The following is a 17,024-nucleotide window of genomic DNA, read 5'->3' on the forward strand; positions in this document are numbered from 1 at the left end:
ATTGCACAATTCTTCTCAATATATTTAAACCATTGGATTATATGGTCTGGAAATTATATACCAATAAACTTTAAAATAATAGTAAAACTGAAAAAGTTAAATTGGCATTAAAAACAAAAAGAAGGGACTGTGTGCCTCTAAAACATTAATCAATCCAAAGATTTTCCATAAAGAGGAATATAACAGTATGAACAAGTGTAATTATTTTACATTCCCAATGCTACCATGTATCTTAATAAGTGTCTTGTAACCCTCTCAGTTTTTACAAGAATTTGGGGTTGTCCTTAATGGCAGGGAGTGTGCTTGTTCTTAGTTGCAAGTGAGTCTCTTCAGACTCAGTGACCCTGTGTACAACAGAATGACATAATGCTCAGTCTGGCACCATACTCATAATTGTTGCTGTTTTAGTCCATTGTTGGCAGCCACTGTGTCAATCCATTTGTTCGATGTCTTCCTCTTTTTTGTTGACACTACTTTAGAAGTGTAAGACTGATAACATATTCAATAATGAAGTATACTAATGAAATGTACAAAGACCTGCAGTTAGAAAACCTAAAAGGGAGATCACACTTAGCATTTCCCAAGCTGAAAGAACTGAAGACAAAAATCCAAACCTTGAGTTGAAATATATAAGGATTCAAAGAATACAATATCGAACAGCACAGGAAGGCTCAGAAGGGTTGGTTGATACTCAGCAACTTCGAGAGGTAACCTATGATCAAAAGTAGTGACACTGAAGGAAGATGTCCAAGCTGCACTGAAAACATCGATAAAAATGAAGGCTCCATGAATTGGAGGAATATAAATTGGAATATATCAATGCACAGGGCAACCCTAAAGGTACTCACTCATTAATGTCAAATATTAAGGCAGCTTCTTGGCCAACTGAAAGGAAGAGAGACATATTTGTGCCTTTTCCAAAGAAAGGTGATCCAACAAAATACAGAATTTGTTAAACAATTTCATATTCAAGTAAAACTTTGCTGAAAGTAATTCAGAAACCACTGTGGCAGTACATAAACAAGAAGCTGCCAAATTTTTAAGTCATCTTTAGAAGAAGACGTTGAACAAGGGATTCTAATGCTGACATGAGATCTTAGCTGAAAGCAGAGGATACCAGAGAGATGTGTACTTGCATTTTATTGACTATGCAAAGGTACTTGACTGCATAGATTATAGCAAACTATGAATAACCTTGTAAAGAATAGAAATTTCAAAATTCTTCATTCTACTGGAGAAAGATAGGACTTTCTACTTCTGTAAACAGTTACATTACAGTCTAAGAAATCCACAGGGCAGTTCTGTCCTGTCCTATAGGGTCACCATGAGTCAATATTGAATTGATGGCAATGAATTTGTTTGTTTTTAGTTTTTTTCATCATCTCTCTCCTCAGATGTTGTTTATTTAATTTCTGGGCATTTGTTTCATGTGGCAAGGTCCATATGTATACTCACAAAAGTCTTCCATGCAATATCCAGCATTATTCCTATCCCCAGGGCCATGTTGTCCAACTATTGATCTTTCTTCTTTGTTTCCAACTACCCCATTCCAATCCCCTGAAATTATTCATGCATGCTTGCATATTTGAACAATCTCAGGCTGTAGAAGTTGGTAGAACTCTTCAATGTCTTCGTTATTGCCTTTAAGGTTTGTTTTTTGTAAATCTGAATAGTAGTTATAGTAACTGGTCTTCCTTGTAAGCATGTGAACATCATCCTTTTACTGACAGGATTTTACTTCAGGATAGATCTTGAAATGCTCTTTTTGACAATGATGCTCTTTCTCTTCAATTTGTCCTTACTGCCACAATGGATTTGTGAATGTCCATTTCAAAATGGCCTGAACCAGACCCTTTCAGCTCACTGATGCCCAGAATATCAATCTTCATGCATTTTATTTCATTCTTGACAATGTTCAATTTTCCTAGTTTGATAGATTCTCCAGCCTGTTTACTAATGAATGCTTGCAGCTATTTCTTCTTATTTTCAGTGGTTCTCAACTTTAGGGACTCACTCTCTGGCTTATATCAGACAATCTTCTACTCCTACTCATAAGGTTTTCACTGGCCAACCATGCGAATATGCAAAAATCATTCCGTTTTAATCTTTAAATGTGTGAATTTTATCTAAATTATATTTTAATAAAGAAAAAGTTATGAGAGCCTTGTAAAAGACCCACGAGCCACTTGAAGAAGCCTGGGCCTGATTTGATGTGGTGAAATTTGAGGTTCAGAAATGATCATTGTAATTGTTTAAAACTTAGCAAATTTTTAAAAATCATTAATTTGTAATATTATTAAAATAAAGAGGAACTATTACCTCAGGATGATAAAGAACAAATTAATTATTCTGAAAAGTTTTCAATTAAAAAAGGAACAAGCATTTATTCGCATTGCTTGTGTGAACCATCGAATAGAGTAACTTGATAGTAGACATGTAGAACTGTCTTTCTTAAAAATATTCTAGTTAATTAATAAAATTAAACTTCAACAGCTATCATTGTGAAAACGCCACACATCATGTACCTAGTATTGCCAAGCACTGAATGTCTTGCCCAGAGGACTCTTCTTGAAGCGGACTGTAGGAAATACAGGCAACAGAGGGACTCCTTAAACAAGACCAGGAGAGTGTAGTTATTAAGACCCTGAACATCAAAAACACCATAGGACGCATGCCCCATGCTCTTTAATAAGTAAATTATAAGGAAAATAATTGAGAAATTGCTAGAAGCAAAGAGATTTTATGTATTATTTTTTCAGACTAAACTATAGTATCTAGGTATGCTCATTTTGTTGACACAATTGCTGTCAAAATCTGAAAAGTGATTATTAATGCATCACTTGGGACTGTGGAGCGAGAGGGGATTATAGCTAGAAGCACATAGAAGAAGCTCTTAGGGTTGCAGGCATCTTGACACTATGGGAGGTGTTGGTATAATTCATTAAGCTGTATAGATGGTTTCTTTGGTTATTTATGTTTTTAAAATGTTAACTTGTAGAACTATTTAATTAATGAGGTACATGCTTAATTTCTATTTTTAAAATAACCCTTAAAGGAGGGAGGAGAACAATAGCTTAGAGATTTCTTTTTTCTCATATAGCAAAGCATCCACAAGTAGGCAGTCCAGGCCTAATATAGTAATTGCTACATGTCTTCAGGGACAGTATGGAAACACTGCCCTGCGCTTTTTCTCTAATTATGTGCATGTACTTATCCTTTACTAGATTATGAGCGTCTTAGAACTACCTTGTCTGGTGGTACACTGGACTTGCTGTGATTCTTCAGCCATTGTTTATATAACATGCAAATAGAGTGTATTATAATGATATTTTAATGATGGGATTGGTCAGTCTTGCCATCCCACCTGGTTTAAAATGAACTATCTGAGAAGCAGGAATAGGAGATCTCACTATCATCAAGAAGAGCGGAGTGTAGAGTACATCATTTGGAGCCTGGATCCCCACCTGAACCTCTTCAATCTGGGAGATAGAGCTCTGGTGGCAGTGGAATAGAGTGTGCCAAAGGGACAGTGGAGCAGAACCCATAGCCAAAGCCCATGGCAGTGGTTGACTTCCTGTCCTGTCCCCTCACCCCCAGCAAGTCAAGCTGAGTACCTAGGGGCAAGAAGAAGCTGGTATCTGGAGTGGTATGACTTTGGGGCATTTATCAGCAGTGCAAAGGGAGATTTTGCATTTACTTACTAGCCTGAGCAGGACAGAGACCAGGGCCTGTATGACCGGGAGACCACGCACCACATAGAGGTATGCCTGTGGGCTCTGCTGAGAAGAGATGCTATCGACCATATAACTACCCCTAACATTTCTGATCCTGAAATGAAACCTGTTAACTTCCTTAGTAAATCTCGTAATCAAGATTATTGCCTCTGAGTGGTGTGGGACCATTGCAGTTAATTATGCAGCCCAGCAGATAGGCAGAGAGTGGCCTGAGAGGAACAACTGATATCAGAATTGGTAAAAGAGGTGAGCAGCTGGAGGTCGTCTGAACTTCCCCTCACAGGGATCCCGCCTGGGTGAGTACTGATGGTAATTCTCCTTCTCCCTGTTGGTGAAGCCCTGGGCCCTGCTGCACTCCCTGCTCGCTCTCTCTGTGGGGCACAGAGGCATCAGGGTCTGCTAAACAAATGAGTGAAGAAACTGGCAACCACATCTCCTTAGCAGAAGTTCTGTGCCTCCATGAACTATTGCCAGAAAACATCATGTTCTTTCAAGGTGATTTTATTTTTAAATCTTTAGTATATTAAGCATAATTATCTTTTGCTCATAGATTCTAGCTTTATTTTTCCAGGGAAGGAATAGTGAAAAGACAAGGAAAAGAGAAAGAGAAGGTTCTGGAAAACGGTACTCTGTGCAGAGTTGTATTTTCCAAAGCATGTGGTGGTGCTAATTCTGTCTCAAGGCATTCCTCTTATCAGCTGCCATGTCGGTCAGACTGCCGGTGAAGGCACATCACAGACTGTTATCAGAGCTCACTACCTGGGCTGGGGGCAGAGTAGTGGCTGTGATGGATTTTGCAAAGCAGACAGGAAGCAGATAAGACTACAGAGTCTTTTGTGGCCTTGACTGGTCTTCCTGTGAAAGGTCTACATGCAGTGATAGCATTTCCCTGGTTCTTCTAAGGACTGTTGTGATCATGAATTTCTTTTTCACAGTTTGAGGGGCCTCTGTATTTGCCGGAGATAATTATGTGGACTCCTACTATTCCCCCCGCTTCCCCAATCCCCCTCACCCTAATTTCCTGTTAATCACCTTCATCTCTTGCTTGCTTTTCTTTTGGCTGTTTCTTGTATGTTGCAGTCTATGGAAAGTATTTTTGTTTCCCTGAAGATTTGTGTTTTAAGTATAGTAAACAATGATGCCCCTCTCTGTGTTAATAGGGTACAGCCCATTTATTGTAGCTACTACATGAACCTACTTGTCTCTCTCTGACCCACCCAAATAATCTTGTAAAATTCCCTTGACGCCTTTTTGTCATGTCCCTTCACCTGTAGTATGGAATTTAATTGAAAAAGTACTGGTTTCAGAATACTCCCTTCCTCCTTTTCGAAGTGTGTAGACATGCCTTGACCGCCAGCTGACTAGCTGTGGCCGTTGTTAAATCCCATAAGGCTTTTGCTGGTCTGCGTGGTTATATTTTTTGTATGCATACTTTTTTGCTTACTTATTTTAACTTAAGCCAGTTTTTCATGAGCAATTAGGACACTATTTCTGCAAGGACTCTTTAATATAGAATATATATTTAAAATCAAAATTGTGTTCCCTCTGTCTTGCATGCATTATCTTTCTTGTCACATAAAATCATGGAGGGGGGATCATTAAAATGTTCATCATAGCTCTAACTTGCTCTTCAGTTCTTTTTAATATTCTTTCTTTTGCCTTTACCTGAAAAAGCTTCTGTTCCTAAAGCTCTCTGGTTACTCTTAAAGTGAAACAGACTTTTGCAGGAATATTAAAAATAGTTTGTTTCAGAAATAGAAAAGGGAAAAGGTGCTATAGGAAATAATGAAAAATTAGAATGTTCTCTTTAAAGGGAGCATTTTTGAAAGGAATATGATGTTTGGTAAGTTTATAAACCACTTGAACAATTTTTTATATTTGTACTTTAAATGTTAAAAACCTAGTGCCTTGGATCACGTTACTGTCTTCACTCAGTTTTCTGTTGTTTATGGTGGTGTGTGGTTTCTTGTGGGCTAAGAAGAAATGTCTGGTGGTCTTCTTCTAAAAATCAGCCAGTGAAAAAGCACAGTGCTCCAATCTGCAAGCAATCACCAGGAACAGCAGTGACCAGGAACAGTCTGCAGGAGCAGCCAGCATGTCGCCCCATTGTGCAGGGAACAGCAGGAGTTGGGGGCCAGCTAGATGGCAGCCAGCAACAACCACCACCATAAATCTCCCTAGTCTGTGCTGAAATACTTTCCTGAAGAAACTGCTTACATCTCCAGAGACCTACCGATCTTTAAGGAAGACCGTTCCAACTCACATTTTTGTAACAAATAGCACAATTAGTCAGTATTAAATACTGCCTGCCTGCTTGGATAATGGCAGCGATATTTTTATTACTTCATCAAATGTTTACAAAGGCATCTACTTGCCAGATCACTTGGGATAGAAAGATAAATCACAGCCCTTATCCTAGATGTGCTTTTGGCTTATAGAGAAATAGTTATGTTCAAAAAAAATTTTCCCCCAGTACATACAGTCAAAGAAAGAATAGAAATGATGAGAGAGCTAAGGCTTACTAGCTGGAGCAAAGGAGGAAGGGCATCCAACAAAAGGAAGAGCCACAGTGGAGTCCTGAAAGGAAGGCCTTCATGGAATAGGGAGGGATTTAGTGAAGCTTGAACACAAAGCTGTAGGGAGTGGTTCCTACAGCCAGTTACAGACGTGATACAGTCACCATGTTCAGCTCCTAATCAAAAAGGCTGGAGGTTCAGTTTCACCCAGAGACGCATCAGAAGAAAGGCTGGTGATCTACATCTGAACAATCCGCAGAATCAACATGATGGCAGCTACCAGTACTGGTAGTGAGATAATTATTAGACAGTGATCAGTGTTGTTTTCAAAACTAAAGGCTGGCAAGGAAGCCATTTTACAATACGAAATACTGGTATTTATTCACCAGTGAGTCCTCATTGATGGTATATTATACTTGCTGAAGTTATACACAAAGGATGTGCTTACCATTTGACATTTGAACACAGTTCAGAAGGATCCTGAGCCAAAACCCTCTTCCCCACTGTCCTCTTAGGGTGCTCAAGCTGTAGTAAATGACTCTATCTGTATTGCAGCATCTTTATTGAATGCAAATGCTCGAGCCAAGAAAGTAACTAAACATTGTTTTTCATTGTCACACACATAGTTCCCTTGTTCAAAAGTTTCGATTGCATTCAGACTTCCCCCCCCCCCCCCAAATATGGCTTGTAAATGTGGCAGTACAAATCTCTCTTCTGTGCACTGCAGCCCCTTGTACAGCTCTCTGTTTTGTTATTGTCTTAAATATTTACTAATCTGTCTTCTTCATTGAACTCTAAGCTCTAAAAAGCCTGCCTTACATTTCTTCATGCCCAGTCCTAGAGTTAGCAGTTTCTGATTTATTCTTGTGACAGAAGAGAGGCAAGAAGAGAAGAAAGAACTTTGACTTAGAAAGTCTTTTTTGCCAAAGTCATTTCTCTGTATTTGTTGCTGGCTTTAATGCTCCAGTTACTGTGTTATCCTCCCCCTCATTGTCTGCAAATCTGTTTCCCAGGCGCCTTTTGCTTCCTGCTTCTTAAATACATAATTAGGATGGGTAAGATCTTGAGTGGTAACTCAGAATTTGTGTAGGCTAGGACTCTGGGTCACTTGGGGTGGGAATAATTGGAAATGTTACTCTAGACCAGGGGTCCTCAGACTTTTTAAATGTTCACTGTCCCTCAGACTGTTGGAGGGCTGGACTATAGTTTCAGACAAAACGATGAACAAATTCCTGTGCACACTGGATGAGTCGGCTTCTAAGCAGAACAGGCAGCGGCGACAAAAACACCCGGTGGGCCAGATAACTGTCCTCAGCGGGCTGTAGTTTGAGAGGACCCCTTTTCCAGACCCAGAGAACCAGTGGGCGTGTTAAAGAAAGAAGGAAACGCACCAGACTTCTATACACTGAGGTTTTGGCTGAGTTGGCCTTTTAGGGATTGCTACCACATATAGACAGTTTAAGATCTGAATGCTTTACAATTGCACTCTTATATTTAGATATCCACATGGCTAAAGTCTACTTATAGGTGCATCAAATATATTTGTGTAACACTCAATGAAACCTATATTCTTAAGCATTAAACTATCTATCTCTTGTAGTTGCCCAGTTTAGCCACATTCTTAACCATGCCTTATCTTTATATTTATAAATAATATGCTGAATTTATAACAAATACTGATTAATACCTCTCACCAATAGTTACAGAACTACATACAAAGCTTCAGTGAAGGTGGGAATCTCATTTTTTGCTCCTTACTGTATTCCCAATGGCAGGGAGGTAGTAGATACTAGTTGGAAAAATGAGAGAATTCTCCCTTTACTTTACACCTATTAAGCCATGATCAGTAATATATTTTTCTCCATTATTGATTGATGACATTAAAAAACTATATTGTGTTGGGTAGTATTTTCTGAAATGTATAATATCTTGAGAGCATGGTGTTCAATTCCTTCTTTTACCCACTTGAAAGCTGAGACAGGGTTCTCATTTGTACAACATTGCTCAGAGAAGAAGATGACTCTGGAGAAAGGTTTCATTTTCAAAACAGAAATGTTAATGCTTAATATTATAAATTTTAGCACTTTAGCTATTCAAGAAAGGTTAAGATCTGAAAGGAATTTTTCAGATTTTTTTAAATGATCTGAATGATCCACAGGATGTGTACATACTATTGTTAATGAAATCAGTAGGAACTATCACTGGAATGTGTGTTTTCCTATTGTGTTCTCTACTGCCATTGTGTTGCATTAGACGAATGTTGCGCTATACAAGCCTAGAAAGCAACTCAAGGTTATGTATAAGATTATGACTTGTATTTCAAAAAAGTGGAATTTCTAAATAACTCTGTAGCCATAAACAACATTGTTAGGAATCATTTCTTAAAATATTTGAGATTATTAATTACTTAAGACTTAAAACATTGCCATTTTAAAAATACAAAGTTTAAGTTATACTTAAATGTATGCAAATTGTTCTGTATTGTTCTATATAATATTCTAGGTATGATACTAGAAAAATGGCTCTCTAAGCATTAGAATATTTTCCCTCATTCCAAGATTTAGGGACATGTGTCCTGTCTTAATAAATATGGTGTAATATTTTCCCCACTGATGTAGTATGTTGATTATTTTTGCAGAGTTAAGTAGGAGTGCATCCTTTACAGCTCTGTCCTTTTCTGCCCTCTGTCCTCTCTTTCTTTGCATGTGAACTTCTATCAATTGTGGGCACTTTGATCTTGTTGTCTCTTTAACCAAATTCTTCTCATCATTCAAAATCCAACTCAGTTCCTTTAGGCTGCTCCGTGGACCCAGTGTATTCTTAATGGTCCTTAAAAGATGGGAAGATGGCAGCAGAAGAGTCACGAGTCAGTGACATGATGTGAGAAAACTTGAGTGGGTGTGACCAGCTATGACAATAAGGAGGGCGCCACAAGCTCAGGAATGCTGCTGCTGCGCTGTCTCTTACAGCAGGATGAAACACTGCCCGATCCTGCGCGGTCCTTACTGTTAGGTTTCAGCCCATTGTTGTAGCTCATAGGTTGAAGGCCTTCCTCTTTCTTACTGACCCTGTGCTTTGTCAAGTGCGGTGTCCTTCTCCAGGGACTGGCCCCTCCTGCAAACATGTCCAAAGTATGTGAGACAAAAATCTCGTTTCCTTCATTCCCAAGGAGTATTCTGCTTGTACTTTCAAGACAGCTGTTGGTTCTTCTGGCAGCCGATGGTGTATTCAGTAATTCAAAGTCTTTTTTTTTTCATTCTTCCTCATTGTCAAGTTGCAGTATGCATATGATACAATTGAAAATACTATGTGTTTGGTGAGGTTCACCTTAGTAAAGTGACATCTTTGTTTTTAACACTTAAAGGTAATACAGTCTTAGAAATGCCATAGGGCATTTCTGTTCCAGTCTATTGAGTGACTATGAGCAATATTTTTTTGATTGTTTGGCAGAGGGTGAAGCAGAGAGAAGTTACTATGTACTGTGGTAGGAGGATATGATACAGCAGTGAATAAGTCCCCATGTATTCTTTGAGGAAATCGCATTTTAATAAAGGGAACATTAGAGAAAACATGAACTAAGAAGCAGAGATATCAAACTGAAAGAAGTGTTTAGATGGCTAAATGAGTTCAATATTGATCACACAATAATGGGAGACAACTCAGGGCTTGGAAAGTTGGGATAAGTCTGCAGAGGCATTTTGTTTTGGAGTTCAGATTTTACCTGGTTGGTTGTATGTTTTAGAACATTATTAGTTAGCACCAGAACCCTAGCTTCAAATGAAATTATTATAATGGCTACTGTAATTATAATAGACTTGGTATCAGCTAATATGAGGGGACTTCAAAAGGTTCATGTAAAAATTCCATTACTTTTAATTCCATTTTCCCACTATCTTTCGAAGCCCCCTTGTATACATTGGGTATCTATCATAGTATTGTACTGAGCACTGGGTATCTATCATAGTATTGTATCTATATTGTACTGAGTAACTATATTGTACTGAGCATTGGGTATCTATCATAGTATTGCACTGAGATGATCTCACTTTACTTATAGCAACACTGTAAGGTAGATTTAAATATTGTCTTCATTTTACTAAGGCTCAGAGAGAGGTTACTATATAAATATCAGTACCTGTTAAGCTTCTCATATCACTTCTGCAAAGCAATAAACATGAGAATCACTGACCTAAAGGTTAGGAGTAGGGGATACATTGCATAATTTGAGGAATAAAAGGGATATAATCCAATTCATGTGGTATGTCCCTCTTTCTAGAAACTGAAGGGTAAATATGAAGAGAACGGACTGAATTAGGGAAACTAGTTATGAACTTACATCAGTCCAAATGAGGTGGGGGGCAGGGGGGATTAAGTTAGAACTACAGGTTCTGATGTATCACATCTGATACGTGAGAGGTAAACTGAGACACAAGATGAGAACAGAGTCAAGATGAAAAGGTGAAGTCAGAGACAGCTTTATTGTAGCAAAGAAAGGGCTCCCAGGAAAGGTCCCATAGTCTAGCAAGTAGCCCAGGGGAATTGCGGGCTTTGTCTGGGACCCAGAGTTTTTCAAGGAAAGCGGGGGTATTGGGGTGCGGGTGGTCCGTGCTGCAGCACCAAGATTTATGATCCCGGATGTAGTTTATCAGCTCCTGTGCAGGTTCCTTAGCTACTTGAATGCTGCCTGTCAATGCATTGTAAGTTGAGGTACTACAGTGCCTTGGGAGGCAGGGAGCACGGCCAGAGGCGCTGAGGCACTTTGTTAAGGTTCCGTTGTACCTAAAGAAGGTTCCCAGAGGGGCTTTAAGCAAGTTTGTAACACTTTCCGTGCAGTTGCAGGGTACATTCCAGTTTTGGGCCGTGAATGGTAAGTAGCATAGGGGATAGCTAGTGCTGGCGTTGCCCTCTGGGGCGAACAATGGATGTTAAAAATGGGGGCAGGACAAGTGCCGTTGCTATTACCAGAGGGGAGAGAATTTACTGGGATAGCCACTAGCAGTGGGCACTAGAGGGAGGCACACAGAAAACAAGAAGAGTTTTCTATCTCAGAGGCATTTAGTAAGAGGACAGCTTCCTGAATCAGCTGTACCCATTCAAAAGGGTGAGGGTTGCTGCTCCCCTTTGTTAACTGGATTAGTAAATTAAGCTCATTATCCTGTATGCTTATGCCAACTTCATCTAGCTTTTTGGGTGAGTGAGGAACCTGAATATATTGTCTATGAATTTTTTAAATGGCCATGGGTTTTTTGAAAATGATGGTTCTATACAGATGGCACAAAACCCCTGTCCCTATCTCTACTGGGTTTCGGCACCAAATGATAGGTAAGCTAGCACAAGATAAGAACAGAGTCAGAACGAAAAGGTGAAGTCAGAGATAGCTTTATTGTAGCAAAGAAAGAGCTCCCGGGCAAGGTCCCATGGTCTAGCAAGTAGCCCAGGGAGTCGTGGGCTTTGTCTGAGGCCCAGGATTTTTAAAGCAAAGTGGGGAGGGGAAGGGTGGTCCATGCTGCAGCAGCAAGATTTATGATCCCTGATGTAGTTTATCACTTCCCGCGCAGGTAGGCCGGCCGGTCAGTTATCAGGAAGTCAGGCATTGCATTCCAGGCATTGTTTTTCAGTCTCCCAATTCCAGGAGGCAGCTGCTGACCTTCCGGGACTTGCAGGGAAGCAGGGCCCTGATCTGCCTTAGCTCAGTCCAAACAATACGTTTATAATATTTAAAAATGAAAAATGGACTGAGAAAGTTTGCATGAATCACTGAAGTGGCAAGCTTCAAATAATAAAGGGACAAAGGAGGGAGCTTCAAAGGAGGGGGATGTCATGAAACTCTCATATATATCTTTAAAATCCCTCCCCGTGCCCTTCTTTTCAACATCCACACCCCATAGCAATTTTGAGCTGCAGGTCCTCAGGCCCGCAAAGGAGCTGGATCCCAGAATACTGCTGGCTTGGCTACAACCTGAAAATCAACCAGGAGACCTGCCTCATGCAGCTGGATGTGGCAACCCCACTGATAGGAGGGAGCTCAAGGCCTGAGACAGAGTGGCCCAACTCCACAGACACCACTGGAAGGCCCTCACCTAGGGAGGGGACTCTCAGTAGCCCTTACTGTCTCACCCACCACCTCTTTAATGCACAAAATGATCCAACAGCAGATTTTCACTCTGGTTATAAACCAGAAGTATCAGATGGTAGCATAGTAGTTGTTTGGTGAGAAGTAAATGTATTTAACTTGGATTTGGAAAGCATGCATGTTGTGAATTTTAGAATTGCCGCCAAAAAAAGTAGAAACAGCTTAGAAATAACACATTAGCAGAAGGGGTAAAAGAAGAAGTGGGGTAAATACAAATCAAAAGGAAGGAAAAAGAGGCTAACTAAAAAACATACAATAAGATACAATAAATATAAACATTAAATAAACTAGTAAAAGACAGACTGTCAGATTGGGTTCAAAAACAACTGTGCTATTTACAAAAATTAAATAGTTGAAGTAAAAAAGGTGAAAAATATTTACGACACAAATAATAATAATAAAGTTGATGTACATATATTGACACCCAAAAACTAGACTTTAAGAGGTCTTAAAATTATTGATACCTTTCTAGAGAGAAATAGGCCCAGGGGGGTGATGTTGAAAGAAGGTAATGATCTATTTCTAAACTGTAGGTTCTGTGACTATTACGCCAATTTGAAGACTAGAGACAAAGTTGAACGTTTGGGGAAACAGATAACGCAGGTTATATAGAATTTATAGCTGAATCATATTCTTTCAAAGATTCCAAAACTACTGGCCTTTTCCTCCCACTTATTCTAAACTGTGTTCTATTTATTGAAGATGTACATAAAATTAAATGTTTTTTTTATAAGCATTTGCTCTTGTGTTTCCAGGAATTCAGAACGTCCTCAGCCTTTTTTGTGCAGTCCTCACAGAAAATAAAGTTCTCTTCCATTCGGCAAGTTTCCAGAGACTTAGTGATGCTTGCAGAGCCCTGGAATCGCTGATGTTCCCTCTTAAATATAGGTGCGGTTTTTTTCATCCTACTCGTACTTATTCTAAATTCTGCAGTACTCATTGGCCACCAACCAGAATGTTATAATACAATGATTTGAAACGCATAAGTTTATTATTATTATATCATTGTTATATTGACCGGTTTCATTATTCTTTTAAAATTATTATAAATAAATCATTTTATTGGGAGCTCTTACAGCTCTTACAACAATCCATACATCAATTGTATAAAGCATAGTTGTACATATGTTGCCATCATCATTTTCAGAATATTTCCTTTCTGTTTGAGCCCTGGGTAACAGCTTCTCTTTCTTTTTCCCTCCCCCCCCCACCCTCCCACCTTCACAGACCTCTGATAAATTATAAATTCTTATTATTTTCATATCTCACACCACCCGCTGTCTCCCTTCATCCATGTTATTGTTCGTCCCCTGGTGGGGGGTAGGAATTATCCATCGGGCATTGTGGTCAGTTCCCCGTTTCTCCCTCTTCTCCCCACACCTTCCGCCTACTCTCATGGTATTGCTACTCACATTGCTGTTCCTGAAGCGTTTATCTGTCCTGGATTCCATGTGTCCACAGATCTTACCTGTACCAGTGTCCTTGCTCTGGTCTAGCCAGATTTTTAAGGTAGAACTGGGGTCATGATAGTCAGGAGGAGGGAGCATTAAAGAGCTAGAGGAATATTGTGTGTTCCAGTGGTGCTGTGCTGCACCCTGGCTGACTCATTCCTTGCTTGTGACCCTTCTGTGAGGGAATATCCAATTCTACAGATGAGCTTGGGTCTTTACCCCGACCCCCATCATTTGCATTGATATATTTGTTTGTTTGGGTTCTTCTGATGCTTAATCACCCAGGCCGGTGTGCTTCTTCCATGTGGGCTTTGATGCTTCCCTGCTAGATGGCTGCTTATTTAGCTTCAAGCCCTTAAGACCCCAGATGCTGTATCATTTAATAGCCGGGCACCATCAGCTTACTTCACCACATTTGCTTATGCACCCATTTTTACTTCAGCGGTCGGTCGTGTCAGGAAGATAAGCCTCACAGAATGCCAAGTTATTAGAACAAGGTACTCCCTCTTAGATTGAGGGATTACTTGTATAGAGACCAAATGCCCCTCTGCAGCTTCATGATTCTGATAGAAATCTAAGCTAGAATTTGAGAATTTTTCAAGTTGTCCATCAATGAGTTTTAATTAAATGAAGAAAAATTTAATTTTAATAGTATTGTCAATTAAATGTCATTCTTTTTAAATACAGTTGGTGATAAAATTATTAGCCAAAAAGAAGGTAAAAATATGTTTCCAAACAGTATATTCAATGACTGTTACCCTGGCTTGAAGAATAAACAGTATTAACTGATTATTTGATATTAAGAGATTATCAATTTTTAGGTGTGATAACTCTACATTGGGTCTGGGAGTGTGGGGGTGGGAAATAGCAGCCCCCCTCCCTGTTAGACACCTACTGTTTATGTGTAACAAATGACGTATATTTGAATTTGCTCCATGCATTGCTAATTATCAAAGTTGAATTAGATATGTAGTACTTCATTATACTTTTATTTACTGTCGAAGGTTTATGTTAAAATTCAATAAGATGTTAAAACAAAAACAACAATGCCTGATAGTGCTATAAGTAGAATATTGTGTTCACAAATACTGAGTATTCAATTTGACATTTCTAAGATATAGAAAACAGGCTCAGACAAACTTAAACAAATTTTAAACTTGTCTAAAGTTATTTTAAAATGTTTTAACTATGTACTTTTCACCATTCAGATAAGAAGTATTCTTAGAATTTTTTATTTCACCATTGTTTTGTGAATGTAAAAATCAGTTATAGAAAATGGAGTTAAGGGTGGGGGGTGCAGCCAAAAAAAAGGGGAAAAAACTAAAATGGAATTAGACTGTTTTATATAAGTAAACATTAGGAGGGCAGACCCTTTGAGGAGTCAGAGTTATGATCAAATGTCGGATCTCTAGAGAAGAAAAAGTGTTTGAAGCAAGATCAAAATACCTACGGAGAATTTGCTGTCCAAGAGGGAAAAGGATGAGAAGCTGGCCTGGCTCTAGTTACTTCACATGTTATTATAGTTAATCATATCTTTCATCTGAGTATTTCAAAATATATATTTCCATTATGAAATATATGGACACAGTTATTAACATTACATCTACTAAATGTGGACAGTTTCAAATTCATACAGCATAGTATATATATTTATATTATGGGGGAAAATTGACACATATTTCTATTATTTTCAGTTATCCTTATATTCCCATTCTCCCGGCTCAGCTGCTAGAGGTCCTGAGTTCCCCAACACCTTTCATTATTGGAGTGCATTCAATCTTTAAAACTGATGTCCATGAACTTGTAAGTATTCACCTTTAAAACTGTCAGTCAACGAGACCAAAGTTCTGTTGTATATCTTTGTGTCCTTCAGCATTTCAATTAATTTGTAACTCTAAATTTAATGCATTCTCAATTTAAAAAGAAGAAAGTGTCATTGAAAAATCCCACTTACTGCCATCGAGTTGATTCTGACCCGTGGTGTCCCTGTGGGACAGAGGAGAACTGCCCAATCTTGGAGGGAGTAGAAAGCCTCCTCTTCCTCGTGCAGAGGGACTGGTGGTTTTCAGCTGCTGTCCTGTGCTTAGCAGCCCAGCGTGCACCCACGACACCACCAAGGGTCCTGTGAAGAGTTTACATTACTAAGTTTGCTTCATAGTCAGTTTGGGAGCTTTAAAAAATGAATTTATATTAAAATGTCCGCCTTTTTGTATGCCAACTCTACCATTCTGTATTTGCCATCCTATATAGGAGAAAAGAAGATAAAATAATCTACTAATTAGCATTGTATTTATACTTTTGTTAATGCTTATTTTATTCATATCAAAATGAGGTCTATGTTCATGTTTATTGCCTGGTAACTAACAAAGCAAAAAAGAATTTTCAAAAGACGAAGAGGTTTTAATAGAACGTAAATTCAGTATGAAACCCTACCAACTATTCTTTTGAATGCTGTCTGAATAGAAGCACCAGGGAAGGCAATGAATATACCAGGTACACTCAAGTATAAGCTGAGTTTTTCATCACATTGTTGTGTGGGTGTTTTTATTTGGTGATGATGTATATATACAAGTCTTTATTTAAATGACTCAACTATGGAATGTATGTTATGCAAGTATTATATTAAGAAAAGAAAAAAAGAAATATGAAACCAAACTTGACCAATGGTTACCATGGGCGAAGGAGGAAGAGTTTTTGCTTAGAGGTCATGAAGTTTATGTTAATGGTGATGGAATAATTTGAAAAAGGCTATTGCCAAGGGCTCAAATAGAAAGTAAATGTTTAGAAAATGATGATGGCAACACATGTACAACATGCCTGATACAATTCAAGTCTGGAATGCTATAAAAGCTGTAAGAGGCCTCAGTTTTTTAATCATTATTGGGGGGCTCATACAACTCTTACCATAATCCACCCATCAACTGAAAGAGGCACGTTTGCACACATGTTGCCCTCACTCTTTTCCAGACACCCACCTTCCATTGAGCACTCGGTACCAGCTCTTTTTCCTTACTCTCCCCTTCCCCTCCCCCCTCATCACTCCCCAATAGAGTGTATGTTGGCATTATTTTTATCTCTCACACTGATTGCTGTCTCCTTTCTCCCATGTTTTCTGTTGTCCTTCCCCCTGTAGAATTGAATTATAAACACACCCTAATGGACACATGAATCATTCTTCCTCACTTTACAT

General features: G+C 38.9%; 1 protein-coding gene across 3 annotated transcripts in view; it reads left to right on the forward strand.

The window, feature by feature from the left end:
- SBF2 (SET binding factor 2) overlaps positions 1-17,024 on the forward strand; it is a 384,097-nt gene that overhangs the window by 190,641 nt on the left and 176,432 nt on the right. For all 3 annotated transcript variants that reach the window (XM_075546087.1, XM_075546088.1, XM_075546089.1), the window contains 2 exons: positions 13,139-13,271; positions 15,529-15,637. In XM_075546087.1, coding sequence (XP_075402202.1) covers positions 13,139-13,271; positions 15,529-15,637 — 242 coding nt within the window. The remainder of the gene's footprint in view (positions 1-13,138; positions 13,272-15,528; positions 15,638-17,024) is intronic.

The sequence above is a fragment of the Tenrec ecaudatus genome, chromosome 4 (assembly GCF_050624435.1).
Source record: "Tenrec ecaudatus isolate mTenEca1 chromosome 4, mTenEca1.hap1, whole genome shotgun sequence".
In the NCBI taxonomy this organism is placed as follows: Eukaryota; Metazoa; Chordata; class Mammalia; order Afrosoricida; family Tenrecidae; genus Tenrec; species Tenrec ecaudatus.